The sequence below is a fragment of the Mytilus galloprovincialis genome, chromosome 2 (genome assembly GCF_965363235.1).
Source record: "Mytilus galloprovincialis chromosome 2, xbMytGall1.hap1.1, whole genome shotgun sequence".
NCBI lineage: Eukaryota > Metazoa > Mollusca > Bivalvia > Mytilida > Mytilidae > Mytilus > Mytilus galloprovincialis.
In genome coordinates, this window is record NC_134839.1 from 70,435,654 (window position 1) to 70,459,198 (window position 23,545).

At 31.3% G+C, this 23,545-nt stretch overlaps 1 protein-coding gene across 1 annotated transcript in view; it reads left to right on the forward strand.

Moving 5' to 3' along the window:
- The first annotated feature begins 2,604 nt into the window (after positions 1-2,604).
- Positions 2,605-23,545, forward strand: part of LOC143064294 (U3 small nucleolar ribonucleoprotein IMP3-like) — a 36,497-nt gene continuing 15,556 nt past the window's right edge. The window contains exons 1-2 of the mRNA XM_076237033.1: positions 2,605-2,793; positions 4,867-4,974. Of these exons, the coding sequence (XP_076093148.1) occupies positions 2,657-2,793; positions 4,867-4,974 (245 nt within the window). The 5' untranslated portion in view covers positions 2,605-2,656. The remainder of the gene's footprint in view (positions 2,794-4,866; positions 4,975-23,545) is intronic.

The window sequence follows — 23,545 nt, forward strand, 5'->3', positions numbered from 1 at the left end:
CTTGTTTGAAATTTGTACAAAGTTGTGAATTGAAACAACACATAACAAGGGAAAATTTAAATGTCGATATCGACGATATCGGCTGTAGTTTAAGATGAAAATAACATAAAATCGATATCGTAGATATGGACGACATAGCCAACATAATCAAAGGAATAAATGGACACTTGTTTGAAATGTATTTAAAGCTAGTTCAGAATTAATGCTTCACATTACGAGGGGAAATTCAAATACCGATATCTATTCTTTATCGTCGATATCGTCGTTTTCGACACTATTTTAAGAAGCATACAATGTACACGATTCAGAGCAACAAATGCAGATTGAAATTGGAATGTCGATATCGAGTCTATATCGTCGATATCGTTGATATCGACACCTAAAGATGAACCAGGACAACTTTTACATGTTATGCATGTAGATTAATAGTGGTAACCTGAACATCGATATCGTTACGATATCGTCGATATTCACACATACAGATGAACCAGGGAGCCTGACGAAGTAGATGATATAGGTAAATACACGATGTATATTTAGCGTTCCGATTATACACCGTGAAATAGTGATTGAGTTGATATCGATATCGTAACTACATCGTGTCTCGGACATACCTTGTACGTAACATTGCTGCAAACAACAACGTTATCATCTAGACAAGAAACTAGAATAATAATATAAATACAATTTGCACAGGCACTTGTCTCAGAATAAATCCTATACCTTAATGTATGTAACATATAAGGTACATGCCGTTTTACTCGTTTTCTACTGATATTCACAATTTTATCAGATAGAAAGAAAATGACCCCATCTACATATTTGTAGAGAGAAATGAAAACAGACAAAATATTTTCAGTAAAACAAAATCAACAGATAAGACATCTTAGTCCTGAATCATAGTCTAGTCTTTAATGTTGGAGAGAGGCCCTTGTTTATAAGGCACAACGATCAAGATGGGCGACACAGTCTCCTTAGAGCCTTTGGGTTTTTACTTGATGCTAGTAGTTCTCTCGTCCGCAATCATATCACACCTTCTCATTTTTATCATAAGGACACTATACCACGCCTTTCAGTGACAGGACAAATGGATGGGGTGATTTTTTTATGCATTAGAAAAAACTCAAACTTGAAAGCAAAAGGAGAAAAGGTTGCAATGTTCCAACTGAACGATTTTTAATCACTCAGACATAATTATGCTGGTAAAAAGGGGGGGGGGGGTATAGATACAAAACTTGAACGATGTTTTTTTTCTACGCCAAAAGTTTGTATATTTTGTAATATATTCAAAATTATAATTATAAAAAAGTAACATTGCAGTTTCTATATTACATCTATTTCCAACGAATTGTGGATGTCCTTTTGAAATATTCCGCTTCTTTTCACTTTGGTAGAAACGCAGTATATCAACATCAATTAAGAAAAAAAAATTATATCTATAGGAAAGGATAAACGACCCGCTTCTCATGAAATAATAACCATGAGAAATATCAGTTTGATTCTAGATGACTCATTTCAAGCTTTGGGCCCTTTATAACTTGCTGTACGGTGTGAGCCGAGGCTCTGTGTTGAAGATCGTACTTTGACTTATAATGGTTTACTTTTACAAATTGTGACTTGGATGGAGATCCTGAGTTGTCTCATTGGCCACTCCAATCTTCTTATATCTATTGTCATATTATTTTTAATTCATAACAGTAATGTTATGATAAATCAGCAATAAAATGGACACAGTTAGTTCCTGTTGAAATAACACTTGTTTGGTATCTCCAAAAGGCGAGCAAAGGTCATCAAACAATTCTAAAACTAAAATTTCAATATCTATACAGCCGATTCCATTGGGTGTGTAGGCAAAGGTAATATCTTTTGTTAGCTTGCTTTCTAGTTGAACCGAATGGTCGTCCCCTTACCTCCCCAACAGATGCCAATTTAAATAACATTAGAAATTAAGCAAAAATAATAAACACTTGTAAAATTATTGATATTTATAAGTTATAATCTTATAAATTTGTTCTTTTAAATGCAAATTCACATTTGTTACTACATGATTCCTGCATCAAATTTTGATAATTTGATTGAAAATCTGGACCTTAGATTCTCTGTTTTTCACAATCCAAGATGGCGAAAGACATCCATAACACCTTAAAACACTGTATCGGTACAGATTTAATGGGAGCATTTGCCTACCAAGCCAGTTTCCCATCCTGGCAGTCACGGGCCTTACTGCACCAGATCGATGCGCATTTCGACGATACTGAAATGTCCCTTCAGTGATACTCGAGGCTAAAATATTTGAAAATCAAAAACTTATTAAAACGACGGAGAGCTTTAATCCAAAAAGGTACAAAAAGTATAGCAAAAGCCGGAAAAGGAATCAGAGCTTTACACGAGGTAGAAACATTCCTTAATTTAAAATAATTTTTAACATTTTGTAACAGCAAAATTTTTAATAACAAACAAATCTGTATTTTCATGTCTGGCTACTGGGCTGGTGGTACCCCAGGGACTAGTCTAATAGTTCACCAGCAAATGCATGTACCCTTTGGTATATTTCCGGAAATATAACATATCTGTTCCGAGTCAGAAATATCTTAAACTGTACTTGCTAACTTCCGGTTTACATTTTGCATGCTCTCAAATCTTAGAAACAGTAAATATGGTCAGAAAACTAAAATACCACGAGAAGAAGCTTCTTAAGAAAGTCGATTTCATTTCCTGGGAAGTCGACAATAATTTACACGAGGTTAAAGTGATGAGAAAGTACCACATTCAAAAACGTGAAGATTACACAAAGTGAGTTAAAAATTTCCTACACTGGCACTGGTTACAACTTACAGTCTGACCACAGAGAAGTCCAAATAATTAAGACGTCTTGAAAGGCTATTATAATTTTTCTTTGACGGCTGACTTCGACATTGAAGTAAAGCATCAAAGAAAAAAATTATAATAGCCTTTCAAGACGTCATGACGTCGAAGTAAGGCGTCAAAGAAAAAAATTATAATAGCCTTTCAAGACGTCATAATTATTTGGACTAACTACAGGGTGCGTATCATAGATGTTGTAGGTCAGAAAATGTGCCAGTCGATGCATTATACATTGTGTTAATAGCATAACGCATGTCATAGTAGACATAGATTTTTTGATTTCATCTAATGATAGGTGCTCCTGTGGTCTGACTACTGTACAAAATAGGTGCAATTCAACTATATGCCTATAGACAACTCAATTCTCTACGAAAAGAAGATAAGGACCCTCTACAATAACAACTCAGACTACTTATAAAATCAGAGTTTTGAAGAAATATATGATTTAATGAAAAAGATTGTGTCTGCCAGATGAAAGTCTCTAATAAAGTTTTAACTCTGATTTTGAGTATATAAATAACAAAAAAGGCAGCTCAGACCTTGTAAGAAGATTTTTCTATATAGACAATTTGCCGTTTCAGAATCTAATGCATTCTGGGTCATATTTTCAAAAGCGTTAACCAAAACATTGTAATTGGTCAAAAACGTTCTAAACAATGGAAATTCAACCAATGACGTAATGTTATTTCATTTTGGTGTACGAACAATGATATAAACCATTGTCCTTAAGATTCTGAAAAGGCGAATTGAAAGATGCTCCCTTGATTTCTATTTTTCTGATGTTTGAACATAAAATGATTGTGCAAGTGGGACATCCATGTACAGTACTATGGACACATTCTTGTTTATCATGTTGGAAAATTAAGCAACATGCATATGATATTGATATGTAAAATATAACAATTGATTATTTATAATCATTTATATAGCTCAAATCCTCTTATAAAACTCTGTCTTAGTTGTCATTGACTCATTAAATATTGTCCAAGCTGATTTATTGACTGGCCAAGTCGTCTTCATAGACAGTCCATGTTGTCTTATCAGTTAGTCAGGTTTGACTCCGTCAGATGACGGATTTTTCTTCAGGCTGAATTGTGTCACATTTGGAAAAATAGAATTTGCACTGTAACATCAGAACAAATTTGAAAGTCATGAAAGTAGTCTATATTTTGTACTGAAATGATGCATGATCATTGCCACATGAATTTGATTTTCTCATTGTTTCTTGTAAAAGAAAAGGAAGAATATACACATTTATTGGGAACAAGACTTAGAATGATTGCTGGTGAAGAATATACACATTTATTGGGAACAAGGCTTAGAATGATTGCTGGTGAAGAATATACACATTTATTGGGAACAAGGCTTAGAATGGTTGCTGGTGAAGAAGTAAATGAATCAACAAAACTTATCTGATGATTGTCCTTGTTATGAATTTATATATATGACATGATTTTTTATGTAAATAAAGAAAAACTCCAGTTAGCAGTTATATTTTGTTTGTTTGAAAGTATACTTTAATTCAATAAAAAATATAATAGTTAATACCTAAAACAACAAATATACAAAGTCAGCTTATTACTGATCTTTGTTCAGATAAATATATATGACTAAATGATCCAAGGTGAGCATCCCCAGAAAACTCATTTTGTTAGCTATAAAATGATATGTTTAATAAGACATACTCAAACAAAAAATAAATTCCAAATCATTTTAGTTGTAATTATTTCTTTTTTGGTAATCAGTTATATATATTGAGGGGAAATCTTTTTATTTAAAACATGACAGCATCCATCAACAGAATGGGAACAGGTAAATGTGCAAGCTCAATTGTTAGAAAAAAAGTTAACAATTTGGGACCATTTCGTAGTACATTTTTTTTTCGTTTTATTGATATTTTCTATCAATTATTAATATCTATGGCAGTGTTGGTTAATGATGCAGGAATGCATAACCTGTGTTGTCATCCATAAATTGACATCAATTGATTTTTATTTTTAGGTACAATAAGTTGTCCAGACATATAAGAGAGCTTGCCAGAAAAATCAAAGAAGTTGACGAGAAAGATCCATTTAGAATAGAAGCCACAGCTCAACTCCTTGAAAAATTGTAAGTGTCTTCAGTGTACTGTAATCAGAAGTGGCGGATCCAGAAATTTTCATAAGTGGGGGCCCACTGACTGCCTAAGAGGGGCCCGCTTCGGTCATGCTTCATTGAATCCCTATATAATTAACCAATTTTTTCCCAGAAAAAGGGGGCCAGGCCTCCTGAAAAACCCTCTAAATCCGCCTCTGAACCACCTTCAAATTTAGGGTCTTGGTATTGGCTGATATAAATACAATGTACTTGATTAGGCAAAAACAAAATACATTTGCTGCCATTATGAACCTAAAATGGTAAGGTTCGTCAAGTTTATTTTTATGAGATCATCAGTAGTGAAATGTAAACGCACCAATTTTCATCAATACTTTTATGTTTTTGCTAAATGTAAGTCTTAGAAGATTATGTGTTAATACATTTTTATAGAATAAGACAAATTGGATTTTTGCTCTCAACATAAAAGAATGAAATAAGTAGAAAGATATATACAAATGGCAAAAGAACAATATTGTAACAACATGCAAAAGCAAACATTGTTTGTCTTGAGCAATATACACTTTTCTTTTTAATCTGACTGTTTGTTCCAGTCAGTATTAATTAGAGAAGTAACTTTTCCCTATCATTCTGCCATTGTGTGCACCTTGCATTTACAGTCAGAGTTTGTATATTTTCCCCAAACTTTGCAGATATCCAGATTTGAAGTTTTAATTTTATTTCTGGTGACCAGCTTTTGTCAGATATGTAAATCATGCTCTAAAATTGAAAAAAATACATTATTTAGGTTGCTACTGTTATATATATTATAATTATAAATATTTGTAAAATTGACTTCCTATTCAACAAATACAAAATGAGTTTCATAATTCAGTGATATTACCCACATCAAAATTCAAAGAACACAGCTTTACCAGTGAATGCCCCTAAAATACTACACCTTCATAAGAAATACCAGGAATGTAAAATTAACAATAGGATGTCCATTGGATTTAAGTATTCATAAATTACATTAATTTTGTCCATATATATGTCTATCCACACATCTCTTTCTATTCAGTTTTTGTTCTCAAAAGAAATAAATATGTAATCCTGGATCTGTTTCCTTGAAATATTCTGAACATTATTATAAATATGTTTTGAAGTACTGATATGTGCGTTATTATTGTTCTCATGTGACATTGTCTTCTCATTCAGTTCCCCTTCAAAACTACATACAGCATAATCAAAAGCAAAACTAATCTGTTGAAATTTTAATAAAATACCTAAATTATTATGATTCTTTTATTTAAAAACATGGTACATGTATATACTGGTCTTCACATCCTGTGTCTTTTTTAAAAATACTTTTTTTAAAATCATTTGAAGGCTTTCAAGTAGTGATATATTCATCAGTAGGTATAGAAAGTAAGTCAAAGTATATATGTATAACCATTTTACAGCACCAAGAAAAAAATGGAGAAGTGATTGTATTCATTAGGAAATATTGATTAATGTGAATGGTTAATAAAAGCTTTTTTTAATGCAATTATATTAAGAATTCTACATGTTCTCCAATGTAATTGAAAAAAAAATTCATTCATACAGAAAAATGGTGACACCATATTTCATGTAATGTCTTAATCATTCAGCAGAGCTTGTGCAGATTTTCTATCATTTTGTTACCAAATGAAATTATTGTTATCCTCTATTAGTGTTAAATCTTCTATAATAATTAATGACAATTGTGGTGATAAATTCATGTAATAATAATGATAGTACAGACTGCCGAACTGTCACACATGCTTGTGTGATCATTTATTTTTCATATGAGGCCTAATCAGTAGAGGGATTATTATTTCTTATTTATCCAAGAAGTTTCTATATTATAATGATGAGATGCTGCATGAGGTTGTAGTAAATATTCAAATGGTCTAAAGTATCTGTGAAAAGTTCTGTGTTATGCTAACATTTAATTGGCCTGTTCCCTATTAATCTGTAAGAAAGTCCAACAATTAATTAAATAACCACAGAATCATTTCTGTGGTTAGCTTTCCCCACAATTGTGACTTGTGGTTATGTCATCAAACTAGAAAGCCATAAACAGATGGAAGATTCTGAGGAAATGATCTGAAAACAGGAATCAAGAATCACAAGCCAGAGGTGAAAACACATAGAGTCAAATCAAAAGTTATGAGACAATTGTTCAGGTAAACAAAAAAAACAACATACAGAAAATCAAACATCTAAAACTGTGAATATGAAGAACTAGTAGCAGAACACTGTAATATGGCAGACAAGACGATGTCAAATTTGTGTTTTCACAACCAAGAAATTTAAGAAAATCACCCCTTTAAAGATATTATTTACATGTAGGCTTGTAAAAAACCACATGAAAAGAAAAAGATGATAACTACTTATGGGACCAACCACCTTCAGGATGTAAGGTTATCTTGTTTTTGACTTTTTGTCAGATATTTGGATTCATGTTGAACTTCAGATTTGCTGAAGAAATTTACTTAAAAATATATGACCTTAGCATTGAGCTTATTATCCCAAAGAGATTTTATCTGCTGCCGAGAAAGAGATTTTAGGGAGCATCATTGAGTTTTCCCTAACATTCAAAATGTTTTTAAGATAAATTTGAAAACAAGATGATATCAGATTAAACTATATTTGTGAATGTGTCATTTATATAGTGTAAAGTGTCTGCTATCTCTTTGTGTATTGATTAAAACACCTGTCTAAAAACAAGACAACAGAATGTCACCATTAATACTCTAGAACCTTTTTCCTATATTAGATTTCATACAAAATTCCTTAACCTTTGGCCCATATTGATTTTATACTATCAAAATTTTATGATAAGTTTACACAAGATTTGACCCCTCTTTCACTGTCCCATTAATTCAATCTTTCTTTTGCTACATCTTTTTGTTTTTATTGAAAACCTTTATTGAATACATTCTCTAGCAAAAAACAGTAGTAATATTTTTTAGCTGACAGCACCATTCATCTTTTAGCTGTCTGTAAATTGTTTATTGTCATGTTCTGTTGTCTGTGTAAATAATGTTATTTGATTTGATATCAATTTTATAAATGAATTACTTGGTTTGCCACAAAAGAAGAATGCAAACAATTGTCAAATAGAATAAAAAAAAAAGCTGAAACTTAGTGTCCAATTCTAATATGACGAGCTTCTTACGCTTTGTAAACAACACCGTGGTAAAATTCTCCATATATCTATACTTAGCACAGACTCATAGATATACATAATAATGGCTATTACAATATACTTCCCACGTTAATCCACATGTATTGGAACCTATTTGCAAACCATTTGCTGATTTTATTGTTTTAAAAATTGCAGTTAAAAAGACAAAATAACTTTTATTTTTATTCGGATGCATAATAAAAAGAAGTAATGCACAAGAGCTCTGAGAACTCAACAAAATAAAATTAAATAAAATTCTGTGAAAGTCTTTTAATATTTTTGACGCATTTAAGTCATTTCAAAACATGACGTCATACAGTTGAACGTTTTCTGATACGTGTACCATCGAAATTTGTATAATATTGTATTAAAATTGATTTGTAAGGTATATTTTGTTTTATTTTCTATTCTATTGCATCTTTTGCATATTTACTGATTTCAGCAAGTAAACATGGCGGCTCCTTAGTTACGAAATGTCAACTTTGGATTTGACGGTAGCTTACGAGAAAAACATGTAAATTAAAAATGGCAAATGTTGGGTTTGAGAATTTAAAGAATTCAACAATTTTTTTTCTAGCTGTTATTCAAGAAACAATCCATGCAAGCTACAGATTTTATGAATGTTTGAGCTTTATCGAACCGGGAGTAAAAAAAAGAAAACAGCCACACACACAGCATTCCTACCATCGCTTCAGTTTTTGAATGACCGTATTTGTCATATTAGAATCGAAATAATTCATGGAAGCTATTGATTGTTGAAATTTTACACATGGCCTGGGCCTTGATATTCGTTAATTTTGTCCCTCACTAACGCTCAGGGTAAAATTCTAATATCACAGCACAGGCCATGTGTAAATTTCCAACAATCTATGGCTTCCATGAATTATTTCTTAAATATATAACAGGATTAAAAAAAAAATGAAAAAGGATTATAAATGTTTTCCATTGGAATAAACTTGTTTCCAAATGATATTTTCCAGTTATGATTTGATTCAATCTAATTAAAATTTGATCTCTGCACTCGCTCATTTTTTTTTATGCTTGGTCACTGTGTGTATGCAACGACCAAGCATAAAAAATGAGCGAGTGCAGAGATTTAATTTTAATTAGATTGTGATCTGATTATACAAATAAATTAATTATGTATACATTTTAATAACAAGAGGCTCTCAAGAGCCTGAATCGCTCACCTGGTAAACAATGCCTTCGGCCATGTTTTTTGACGAAATAGAAAATAAAACACAAACTTTATTTTATACACCCTACTGATCATTCAAATGAAGTTTGGTTGAATTTGGTTGAGTAGTTTTAGAGGAGAAGATTTTTTAAAGTTAGCAAATATGATGAACAAATTGTGAAAAATTTTGGTCACATTAACTTATTTGTAGATCTTACTTTGCTGATCATTTTTGCTGTTTACAGTTTATCTTTATCTATAATAATATTCAAGATAATGACCAAAAACTGCAAAATGTCCTTAAAATTACCAATTAAGTGGCTGCAACCCAACAATGGGTTGTTTGATTCATCTGAAAATTTCAGGGCTGATAGATCTTGACCTAATGAACATTTTTACCCCATGTCAGATTTGCTTTAAATGCTTTAGTTTTTGAGATATAAGCCAAAAACTGCATTTGACCCCTATGTTCTATTTTAAGTAACAGTGGCCATTTTGGTTGGTTGGCCAGGTCACCGGACACAATTTTCAAACTAGATACCCCAATGATGGTTGTGGCCAAGTTTAGTTTAATATGACCCAGTAGTTTCAGAGGAGAAGATTTTTGTAAAAGATAACTAAGATTTATGAAAAATGGTTAAAAATTGACTATAAAGGGCAATAACTCCTAAAGGGGTCAACTGACCATTTCAGTCATGTTGACTTATTTTTAGGTCTTACTTTGCTGAACATTTTTGCTGTTTACAGTTTATCTCTACCTATAATAATATTCATGATAATAACCAAAAACAGCAAAATTTCCTTAAAATTTCCAATTCAGGGGCCCTATGTTCTATTTTTAGCAATGGCAACCATGTTTGTTGATAGATCAAAACTTCGGATACAATTTATAAACTAGATACCCTAAGGAACATTCAGTTAAAGTTTGGAAGTATTTGGCCTAGTAGTTTCAGAGGAGAAAATTCTTGAAATAGTTTACGACGACGACGGATGACGACGGACGCCAAGTGATGGCATAAGCTCACTTGGCCCTTTGGGCCATGTGAGCTAAAAATTGAAGATTAAGATTATTTTTCCAATCTAGAAATAAGTAAACAAGTATTGTCACAGTTTTAAAAAAAAAGTAATTCTTTTACATTAAATGAAATGAGCAGTTAAGAACTTTTAAGTTTGTATTTATGACATTTACATAGAAAGCATTTGGTTACTGATAGTTGTCTAAAAAGTCATTTAGCAAAGATAGAAAACATTAAGAATTTACTAAAATAAAATACAAATTGGTTTTTTAGTCGCCATTGATTGTGACGGCATGCGTTTGTAGTCCCATGGGTGTGCTTAGATCTGACTTTGAACAAAAGACATTATGTCCATATAAATATAATGTTCTGATTTTTTCTTTAATTCATTTTTAATCAAGTTCTTTGCTGTTGTGAAGTCACATGAGGGATGCATAACTTTACACATTTTTCTCTGTATGGTGTAAATTAAATTAAGAATTTGTAATCAGTAACTTTCGGTGATCTTTGAATTGATATTTTTGTCTTTTTAGGGAATTTTTATGGGGGTACCCAAGGGCATAAGTTACTAGTAGAAGGATTGAAAAATATCATTATTTTGAAGAATAAAAACTTTATCAATGTCTTAAAATTTTAAAGAAGACAATGTGGTGTTATTGCTAATGCAACAACTAACTACCAAAGGATGTTATCAACTTCAGGTCCCCACATGATTTAGGTCAACATTGAGTTAAAATTCATACAGCATATAGTTATAAAATTAGCCCTAAGATAGCAAAATGTGAAACAATTGTAAAGAAAAAACAAAAAAAACTTATTTATTAAGCTGATTACAACTAACAAAACACAAATATTGGAAACAACAACCAACAACAGCAACTGGACTACATGCTCCTCTCTAATGTTAAATAGATTTTTAAAATAAAATTAAAAGTCTGCTGTTGGAATATGGTGACTATTTTGGACAGATTGTGTCTTTCCTGGATTTGTTGATTTGGATGAGTTGGAACTATTTGTCCCTGTTGACATTTGACCCTAAATCTTCCATTTGATGAATTAGCATTATTTGTCCTTGTTGACCTCAAACACTATAACTATCCTGATCCTGAATAATTATATTTCTTGTGGAATTACATTATTGTGAATGCAGATCTTAAAATAAATTATGATACTATGTAAAATCATTTATGAACAAATTAGGTAAAAGCTTACATTGCAACTTTGCAAATTTAAAGAGATGATTCTGGTATGTACAATGTAGGTGTATATACATGTATGTTTAGATAAACTTAATTCATTTTCCATTATGCTATATTAATAAATATCAGATAAGTCATATTTTAGGAATGTGGGCAGCACTTTCTTAGTTTAATTCTTAATGAAATCAATTTGTTTCTTCTTAATATCTGTTTCATGTAGTTATTTGTTTTAATTTTACGATGTTTATCAAACATGACTTTTTCTACTGTTCTAACTTTTGTTATTAGATTTTTGTTTGAACAAGGAAGTATTCATGAAAGTGCATTGTATTCTTTGTGAGTGAGGTGTGTGATAAAATGCAGATTTTTACTTTGTCTATATTTTAATCAAATTATCTTCTGGTCTCTTGATGTCAGTAGAATATTTAACATTTCAACTGTTAAAATGTTTATTGGTTTTTATATTAAAGTTTTAATAGAAGAGAGAGGAGTAGATCTTTAAGTGTAGGTTGATATGCTGACGAGATGTTAACTAGAAAATAATGTACAGCTTCTATTGAAATGAAAAGATGATAACGAAAAGAGATCATTCATTCATTATCCATTAATTTGATTTTACAGCAAAGTAAATTGCATGGTGCAATATTTAATCATTCATTTATCCATTTTAATCATGGTAATCAAATTTTATATAATCATACCATTCTTTATCCTTGAATGTGCATTGGCACTATAATTTAAACCCTGTTAATGACCTTATTAGCATTTCCCTTTGATCTTTACTGGACATAGTGGACATTACAACACCCTTTCATGCAAGTAATCAATTATGTTTTGGTCTTTCTGGACCTAACTGTCTTAGTTCCCATGTCATTGTATTTAATATCTTCACCTTTAACAAAAGAGAGAAAGAGAAGAGCATGACATCATCACCTTTTAATAACAAGCTGCTGGTCACACTGATGGTCAGATGGTGATTTACTTGGTAATATATGACCCTTATTAACATAGTCTGAAACAAGAAAAAAATTTTTTTGGATAATTTAAGACACAACTCCTATATTATTTGCAAAATTTTGATGCAATTTTTTTGTGTTTGATTGTTCTAAATTTTCTTTTCTTTTTTATTTTAGAAATAAGTTTTTTTTAACACCATATGCATCGGAACAAATTTTGGTCGGGTTGTTGTCTCTTTGCCACATTCACCATTTCCATTCTCAATTGTATTATATATGAATCAAAAGTTATAAGTAAATGTAACACAGTTTTTATGAAGATAATACATTTAGTTTCTATCAGTTGATATTCAAGATGTTTTATGTATTGTTCATGCTGAAGTTCAAATGTGATTTAATTAAATATTCATTAGAATTATAATACCTCTCTGTAAAGTCACATATATACTATTTTCAGTGACTTAGTACAGTTCTTTTGTCCAGCAATATTACTTAAACTTTTGCCCTGTGCATTTGAATTAAATACAGAATTAGTTTCTCTGTATCTTAATTGCATTTTTAAAAAAAAGGTAACAGGTTTTGTACACACTGCTGGTGTCAAATATAAAAATTACATGTTTTATATTTACATATCACAGAGTCAATATGAAATAAAAAGTTTAATTATAACTTTGAATAAAATTAAAATCTGCTCAATTCCTAACAGTCTCATTAAAATTCATATTAAATATTTAATGTATGGTTTTTGAGGTACGTTTGACGCATTCCTTGCTCAAATATAGTATAAAAGGACGTACTGGCACGTGGCATGAATAAAATTTGTTAAATCATTGTAACACATGGATTAGTTTTTGATGGGTTTTACTTACCTTTTACATAGATAATTTGAAAAGGAGGACAATATATCACATTTTAACATTTACAACCAGTTCACTTCAAGCATTAAACACTATACTCAGATGATTGGGGCAATTTTCATGCTTTAGTCTGTGTGTCTGTTCCTCCGCCCATTTGTACCTCTGTCCTAGTTCAGGTTAAAGATTTTCAAATTTTAATGCCAAATTAGAGTTTTTACCCCAATTTCAGGGTCCGCTGAACATAGAAAATGGCAGTGTGAGTTGCCCCATTCTTGTATTATGGACACATTCTTGTTAAGCACTTTTTTAGTCTTATAGAACTTAATATGATTAGGTCTTATAGAACTTAATATGATTAGGTCTTATAGAACTTAATACATCCTAGTGTCCTCATCTTAACCAGATTGTAACCTTTGGTAAGGGAAGATGATACATCCTAGTGTCCTCATCTTAACCAGATTGTAACCTTTGGTAAGGGAAGATGATACATCCTAGTGTCCTCATCTTAACCAGATTGTAACCTTTGGTAAGGGAAGATGGTACATCCTAGTGTCCTCATCTTAACCAGATTGTAACCTTTGGTAAGGGAAGATGGTACATCCTAGTGTCCTCATCTTAACCAGATTGTAACCTTTGGTAAGGGAAGATGATACATCCTAGTGTCCTCATCTTAACCAGATTGTAACCTTTGGTAAGGGAAGATGGTACATCCTAATGTCCTCATCTTAACCAGATTGTAACCTTTGGTAAGGGAAGATGGTACATCCTAGTGTCCTCATCTTAACCAGATTGTAACCTTTGGTAAGGGAAGATGATACATCCTAGTGTCCTCATCTTAACCAGATTGTAACCTTTGGTAAGGGAAGATGGTACATCCTAGTGTCCTCATCTTAACCAGATTGTAACCTTTGGTAAGGGAAGATGATACATCCTAGTGTCCTCATCTTAACCAGATTGTAACCTTTGGTAAGGGAAGATGGTACATCCTAGTGTCCTCATCTTAACCAGATTGTAACCTTTGGTAAGGGAAGATGATACATCCTAGTGTCCTCATCTTAACCAGATTGTAACCTTTGGTAAGGGAAGATGATACATCCTAGTGTCCTCATCTTAACCAGATTGTAACCTTTGGTAAGGGAAGATGATACATCCTAGTGTCCTCATCTTAACCAGATTGTAACCTTTGGTAAGGGAAGATGGTACATCCTAGTGTCCTCATCTTAACCAGATTGTAACCTTTGGTAAGGGAAGATGGTACATCCTAGTGTCCTCATCTTAACCAGATTGTAACCTTTGGTAAGGGAAGATGGTACATCCTAGTGTCCTCATCTTAACCAGATTGTAACCTTTGGTAAGGGAAGATGATACATCCTAGTGTCCTCATCTTAACCAGATTGTAACCTTTGGTAAGGGAAGATGATACATCCTAGTGTCCTCATCTTAACCAGATTGTAACCTTTGGTAAGGGAAGATGGTACATCCTAGTGTCCTCATCTTAACCAGATTGTAACCTTTGGTAAGGGAAGATGATACATTTCTTGGCTTTCAAAGAAAGGTTTGAGTGTTCCTGATGAAATCTGATCCAGAAAATTGTTTTTAAGTCACAAAATTGATAATACTTTTTCAAAATTGACATATTTTGTCAGTGCAATTTAAAAACTAGATATTATCAACATGAGCAAATGCAGGCATAATAGTGTGTACTTTTCTATATACAGTTACAGTATTAAAAAATGTACTAATTTCTCTTATATGTATTACTTTATTTTCTATTTTGGCAAGTTTGTTTATTAACTTCTTTAATGTTCTTCTTCATTTTCTATTTACGTAAGTCTGTTTATCAATATTGTTATGCAGACAATGATGTGCCCTTTTCATTCAGTGTTTCTGCCAAGTAAACTAACTTTTATGAGGAAGTGTCACATGGTTATCTAAATGTTTTATATTGTTCCTTGTATTCTGCAGTAACATTGTGTCACTTAATGACATTGTTTGTTAGATTTTGTCACATGATTTCAAAAATGTTTTTCTTCTGCATTTAAAAGTGCAAATAAACACAAAAAAAGTTTATGTCTGTAAAATGAGGTTCTAAATGCTATAAAAACCTGTATGATTGAAACATTATCCCTTTCAATTTGATCCTGAAAAATCTTTAAATATTATAGGTGTTGTCCATTGAAAGAACAGCCCTTTTTAGACAATCTGACAAAAGAGCTTATTATGTTTAAGATATATACAAGTATAAAAGAATAGTGGGACTCTAGAAGTAAAAATTATATCTCATCTTGTAAATTAAAAGCTCAGCAAACTTCTCTTGTGTTTTGTTTTGTTTTCAACCATTATTTATATGTGCTTGTAAGGGATATTATAAAAAGCAAGAAAGTAAATAACGCTTAAATTTGACAGGCTGTATTTAATTTGAATACAGGTGGTTGAAAACGTAAATAGTCTTACACAACAATAGAGGTTTTAATAATAAATGTAGGCCATGAATATATTTTTGAATATATAATAGAAACTAAAAGTTTTACAATGCTTTTACTAAATATTTATGTAATACAACTATCAATTGATTGAATAGATGAAAGAGATGTTGTATAGAGACTTTACACAGAATCAAGTTTTGTCCAAAAGAAATAATGCGCTATTTATTCCCCCTTAGGAATTTAGAGACTGCAATTTTAAAATATATTTTATTGAATCAAATACAAGTTATTAATTATTAAAAATAACAGAAGATACACTATTACAATTTAGGGAGAAATCAACTCATCAACATAAACAACAAATTCTAGCACATGTTTTTCGAAATGAGAGCTGATTTTAAAAAACAGAAAAGAAAAAAAAAGAAAAAAAATAAACTCCAAGGTAAACTAAGAATGGGAAAAATAAACACCACATTACCACCTTTTAAAGGGCACAGTTTCGGAAGTTTCTACAAAATCTCTTTCTTTATCTGCCAGTAAACAAATATACATAGAATAAGAAATATGATTTGTTGAAAGCAAAACCTGGCAGAATTACACTTTTTTGGTGGTAAACCACATCAGAAAAAAAAGAGAAAAAAAACAGTTATGAAGTGGTGTTTGGATGTTGTGATGAGATACTATGTAGATCTGTAGTAAAAGATTGTTGATTTCATGCCAGTTCCAGGAATAGATGCTGATATAATTCTGGCACGTGTTTGCTGGGATAACTTCCAAAAATAACCTTGCATGTTCCAAAAAAGTAAGACTATGTCAGTAGGAAAAACAAATTGAGTATCAGGAGGATTTTAGGACATAAAAATTTAACATTCTTTTGAAAGAATTTGTATGATTGGCTAAGGAATTCTTTTTGAATTTGAACCAGAAAACCTGATTGGTTTATGAGAACTTTCACACAGACATAGTTAGGACAACATATGGTTTTTCTATAACACCTGACCCTTAGAAACTGGAGTCAGTAGTTAATGATAGCATCACAACGTTTTGTTGGAATTTGATAAGTATAATGTTGCAGTATGCCATTATGGTTGTAATTTCTGATAAACATTTGTTACTATCATTTTAATTGGCAATGATTGTATTTCAATACTAATAGAAAATAAGATATACATTTATAATTTAGAGTTGGGATATACACTTTCAACCTCTGTTTGTCCACCTGCATGATGCACAGGTTGTCTTAGTTTCCACAGACTTCTTTGTTTTGGTTACAGAAAGCCATATACCATAGGCGGATCCAGGGGGGGGGAGGCCCTTTTGTGGGAAAAATTTGGTTGATTATATAGGGAATTACTGAAGCATGACTGGAGCAGGCCCCCCTTAGGTCAGTCAGCGCCCCCCTCCCCCCCTTATGGAAAGTTCTGGATCCGCCATTGTGTACCATCTTCATTTTATATAAAAAAAGGCTTGAATAATATTGGGACCATGACAAATAACAGCTTTTGCTTATAAGTTATGATAAAATGGATTATTAAAGCACGATTATTTAAAAAATTGGACTCCCACTGAATGAACAGGGCTTATATTGCAATCAAGCTATTCCTCAATTCACCCAACTAATATTTTTGTCACAGTTTTCTCAGAATTTTTTTTATCAGAATAACTTTACATTTGGTTATCTTGACAATGATGAGCAGTGAAGAGTGAGCAATTTTTTGGTCTTTTTACCTGTTTGTGTAAAGTTGAAACTGTGAATTTTTAGATATGTTGAATTTATCATAAAACATTCTCCACTACTATTGAACAGAATACTTCATATTTGTGTAGCTGCACAACAGTCATCATCAGTTTAAATGTGTGGGCACTTTTCAAATCTGTAAAACCACTTACCGGTACTTCCAGTTTTTTCAGTGGAGATAATGCTTAGAACAACAATACATGCATTCTTATTGCTTCACATTTTACTTATTTACTTGCTGCAGGAAACGACTGTGAATTGGCTCTTATTACTCTCCTCTGTACAAGATTTTCAAGAAAAGGGGGAGAGGAAACAAATTTTAATTCTGGAAAAGGGGGTTATTGTTTAAATTTATTAAGTATCAACAAGGATTTGTACAGTAGACTTACTGTACAAATCCTTGGTATAAAATGGTTTCTTAAAGAAAATCTGTTAGCAAGGAGGCGTGGTTTCTTCTATTGCAAGGGTTTGTTACATAAATATTGAAGGCAATGGTCATAGCTACGTGAGACGAATCTTGATTCTCATTTATCTTGACACAACTAAAGTCAATAAATTATTAAATATAATCTCTCTAGCTATTTTATGTTTTGGCACACTTCATGATTATTAAGTTAATCAGTTCTCATAGTGTCAAGAGGTTGTGAGTTTGTCCATGCAATGTTTTTTGTAAAGATATGAAATAAAGATAATTTAAGACATATGGAACCAATAAAAACATCACAAGACCTCTTTCTCTGACACCTCATTCACAGATGTTTATACAAAAACATAAATATAACAGGCTTAAATAAATCTCTTTACAATTTAGATGAAGTACATTTTGTAGATTGGCATACTTTAAAAAAAAAAAGGTTACCTCCCTTAATCGGGAAGCCAACAGGCTGCTTTCTGAAAGAGGAGGTACAGTTAGAGGTTCTTTGTGTTGAATCCATCAAAGAAATACACCCAAAAAAAAAATCTATTGTGTGTGTATACAGAATTTATACAAAAATTAACTAAATGATTACTTGAATTAGAAGTTTTCCTAAAATTTTTGTTCTGGCAAACTTAGAAAAAAATATTTTGGTAGAAAGACTGTATATGGATTTGACTGGTTATGTATTTTAATACATGAAACAGTGATTTACAACTAAATATTTAAGATTTGATCAAATATTCACATAGTGATAACCATCATGTACAGCTTTTTTAATTTGTTTTCATTTTACCTCAATTATATATATATACATACTACTTTTGTAAAGAAAACCTGTTTTGTATTAAGCTTTATTTTGAAACATTAACATCATGTTCTTTTGTACTACTAGCTATTGATCCTAAAGTACATCATTTGCATATAAAATATATATTTAAAAAATGTCTGCATCAACTTTTATTATATTTAGTAATGATTAAAAAAATACTGATGATATCCTTTATATAAATACCTTTGAATGACTTGAAATGTCTGGAAATTACTTATAACCATTTATTTATTTACATTATAGTGCAGGAGTTCTTTACCTTTTTTGGGATAAACCTTTTTATCCTGATTCAGAGTAATTTCTTGCAATTTGATTAGCTGATATTGTCCTAATAAATTTCAGTACAATTTTTTATCACGTCAATTGGAATTATCTCCCTTATTTATTATGTCAATTGGAATTATCTCCCTTATACCATTGACCTAGTTTCAGATTAAATATCTATAATATATTTGATTGATATTGTCCTCAAATTGAATTTGAATATAATAATATGTAAAATAACAAAATCAGGATAAATTTGTTACACAGTGTTCAATTGTCCTAATACAGAATTTATCGGGTCAATAAAATTCATATCGGATTTGGCTTTGCATCACCCGATATGAATTTTATTGACCCGATTAATTCTCGTATTAGGACAATTGAATAACGTGTATTTGAATCAAAATTTATTGGTATATATTCATTTAGACTTTTAAGATATTGCTACATTTCAGTTATCTTGGGTTTTTTTGTTTGTTTAACATTGCATGAGTATATATATATATACGTTTATTTAAAATAATACTTGTTGTTGTCAGGGATGCTGGAGTACAGTTTCTTTGCAAAGGGATTTAGGGGTCTGAACATTTCCATTTACATATATATAAAATATGTATGTTTAATTTGGGATATTTTTTAGTTGTGCTTTTGTTTTTCATGTAAATAATAATAGTTAAAACTACTATTGAGGAATCCACATTTATGATCACAAATTTTAAATTTATCAAAAGGCATGTGTTCTTCATAAATCATTCAATGTATCATGGTGAAATCAGGTACAGTAATATGTTTTGTTTTATCAGGTTTTATAAATTAGCTTTAAGTTTATATTAAAAGAAGATTTGTCAGTTGTCACTTCTCAGCATCTAAACATACAAATGGCAACTGAATTCTTTTGGGGATATTATTTTAAAATGTGTCAATAATACTGCTGCTTAGGACACCCACCTAGATCTCACACTTACAGAAGTGTACAGATATATATATTTATTTAGTTTAGACAAACAAAAAATTGTAGACAAAAGATTTAATGCTGTGTAAAAATAATAAAAAAAAATAGTATATTTTTGACTTATAATAGAAATTACCAGCTTTGGCTGTAGGATAAAAACAATAGACATTTGATTTTACACAAAATTAGTCTAAAATTGGACACATTTATTTTTTGCTAGAAATACAATGAAATTCTAGTAAAGACAATTCAACTGAAATACTTGCCACTGAATGTTAAACAGATAACAACCAATCAACCAATCTGCAAGTTATGTTGTAGTAACTTTGAATTGTTTAACATTTTTCATGGCCTTTCAGTAGCGGATACAGAAATTTTTGGGGGCCCACTGACTGCCTAAGAGGTGGCCCGCTCCAAACATGCTTCAATGATTCCCTATATAATAGACCATTTTTTTTTCAGAAAAGGGGGGCCGGGCCCCCCTTCCCCCTAAATCTGCCTCTGCTTTTTATATCTGACTAGATGGTATGTTTTTACTCATTGTTGAATGATGGACAGTAACCTATAGTAGTTTAAATCCACTTTATGTGGACTCTATTGAATAGTTATCTCATTACCAATCATATCACAGGTCTCTAATTTATATATACATTTGTTTGTACACTGTACGTACATGAAATCACCAGAGATGGGTCCGATTACTTTCAATGTAATTGATTAAATTACAATTACTTTGTCATTTGTACGATTAAATTAAATTAATGATTACATCATTTCTGAAAGTATCTGATTAAATTAATGATTACATTGGCAAAGTAATCATGATTACATCTGATTACAATGAATTTAAAAACAAAACATTTTGAATGATGTGAATGAATAAAAGTTCAATATAACTATAGCATTTTTGAGAAAGTATTCTATTTGGTTCAATTAGGCAGCAACCATTTGATTTTCTGGGGGGGGGGGGGGGGGGGGGGGGCTATGGTTTTTTTTGGAAAAAAAAGTTTGTTTCCATTTTTTTGAGAAAAAAATAATTTGTTTTTGATTCTGAGAAAAAAAAATTGTTTGTTTCACCCTCAGCTGCCACTATATGTAATGCTAAAATTGAAAGAAAAAAAATGTTTTCGACTTGTCGCGAAAAAAATAGATTGTTTTTCGCCGCAGGCGAAAAAAAAAATTTGTCCAGAAAAAAAAACCATAGCCCCCCCCAGAAAATCAAATGGTTGCTGCCTTATAAAATAATAACTTCAAATTAAACTATCACGTTGGCGTCGTCGTCGTCTGCGTCGTCGTCGTCCGAATACTTTTAGTTTTCGCACTCTAACTTTAGTAAAAGTGAATAGAAATCAATGAAATTTTAACACAAGGTTTATGACCACAAAAGGAAGGTTGGGATTGATTTTGGGAGTTTTGGTCCCAACATTTTAGGAATTAGGGGCCAAAAAGGGCCCAAATAAGCATTTTCTTGGTTTTCGCACTATAACTTTAGTTTAAGTGAATAGAAATCTATGAAATTTTGACACAAGGTTTATGACCACAAAAGGACGGTTGGGATTGATTTTGAGAGTTTTGGTTCCAACAGTTTAGGAATTAAGGGCCAAAAAAGGGCCCAAATAAGCATTATTCTTGGTTTTCGCACAATAACTTTAGTATAAGTAAATAGAAATCAATGAAATTTAAACACAAGGTTTATGACCACAAAAGGAAGGTTGGGATTGATTTTTGGAGTTTTGGTCCTAACAGTTTATGAATTAGGGGCCAAAAAGGGGCCCAAATAAGCATTATTCTTGGTTTTTGCACCATAACTTTAGTATAAGTAAATAGAAATCTATGAAATTTAAACACAAGGTTTATGACCATAAAAGGAAGGTTGGGTTTGATTTTAGGAATAAGGGGCCCAAAGGGTCCAAAATTGAACTTTTTGTGATTTCATCAAAAATTGAATAATTGGGGTTCTTTAATATGCCGAATCTAACTATGTATGTAGATTCTTAATTTTTGGTCCCATTTTTAAATTGGTCTACATTAAGGTCCAAAGGGTCCAAAATTAAACTTAGTTTGATTTTAACAAAAATTGAATCCTTGGGGTTCTTTGATATGCTGAATTTAAAAATGTACTTAGATTTTTAATTATTGGACTAGTTTTCAAGTTGGTCCAAATGGGGGTCCAAAATTAAACTTTGTTTGATTTCATCAAAAATTGAATAAATGGGTTCTTTGATATGCCAAATCTAACTGTGTATGTAGATTCTTAATTTTTGGTCCAGTTTTCAAATTGGTCTACATTAAGGTCCAAAGGGTCCAAAATTAAACTAAGTTTGATTTTAACAAAAATTAAATTCTTGGGCTTATTTGATATGCTTTATCTAAACATGTACTTTGATTTTTGATTATGGGCCCAGTTTTCAAGTTGGTCCAAATCAGGATTCCATATCAAGTATTGTGCAATAGCAAGAAATTTTCAATTGCACAGTATTGCACAATAGCAAGAAATATCTAATTGCACAATATTGTGCAATAGCAATTAATTTTCAATTGGAGTTATCTTTCTTTGTATAGAATAGTAGTTGATAATATATGTTGGAAATTTGCCAGACATGACTATGATGTCATTTTCTATTTTTATTTCTATTTTTATTTGCCAATAACTTTATGTAAAAAACTTCATTGGAAATTTGCCAATATAAAATGTTGCTGATGAAGCTTTTTTTCCTTATCTTATCTAAAATGTTTTTAGATAAGGTATGTTGGACATTTGCCAGACATGACTATGATGTCATTTTCTATTTTTATTTGCCAATAACTTTATGTAAATAACTTCATTGGAAATTTGCCAATATAGAATGTTGCTGATGAAGTTTTTATACGACCGCAAAATTTGAAAATTTTTCGTCGTATATTGCTATCATGTTGGCGTCGTCGTCGTCGTCGTCGTCCGAATACTTTTAGTTTTCGCACTCTAACTTTAGTAAAAGTGAATGGAAATCTATGAAATTTTAACACAAGGTTTATGACCACAAAAGGAAGGTTGGTATTGATTTTGGGAGTTTTGGTCCCAACATTTTAGGAATTAGGGGCCAAAAAGGGCCCAAATAAGCATTTTCTTGGTTTTTGCACTATAACTTTAGTTTAAGTTAATAGAAATCTATGAAATTTTTACACAAGGTTTATGACCACAAAAGAACGGTTGGGATTGATTTTGGGAGTTTTGGTCCCAACAGAATAAGGGGCCCAAAGGGTCCAAAATTAAACTTTGTTTGATTTCATCAAAATTGAATAATTGGGGTTCTTTGATATGCCGAATCTAACTGTCATGACTGTGTATGTAGATTCTTAACTTTTGGTCCCGTTTTCAAATTGGTCTACATTAAGGTCCAAAGGGTCCAAAATTAAACTTAGTTTGATTTTGACAAAAAATGAATCAGTTAGGTTCTTTGATATGCTGAATCTAAAAATGTACTTAGATTCTTGATTATTGGCCCAGTTTTCAAGTTGGTCCAAATCGGGGTCCAAAATTAAACTTTGTTTGATTTCATCAAAAATTGAATAAATGGGGTT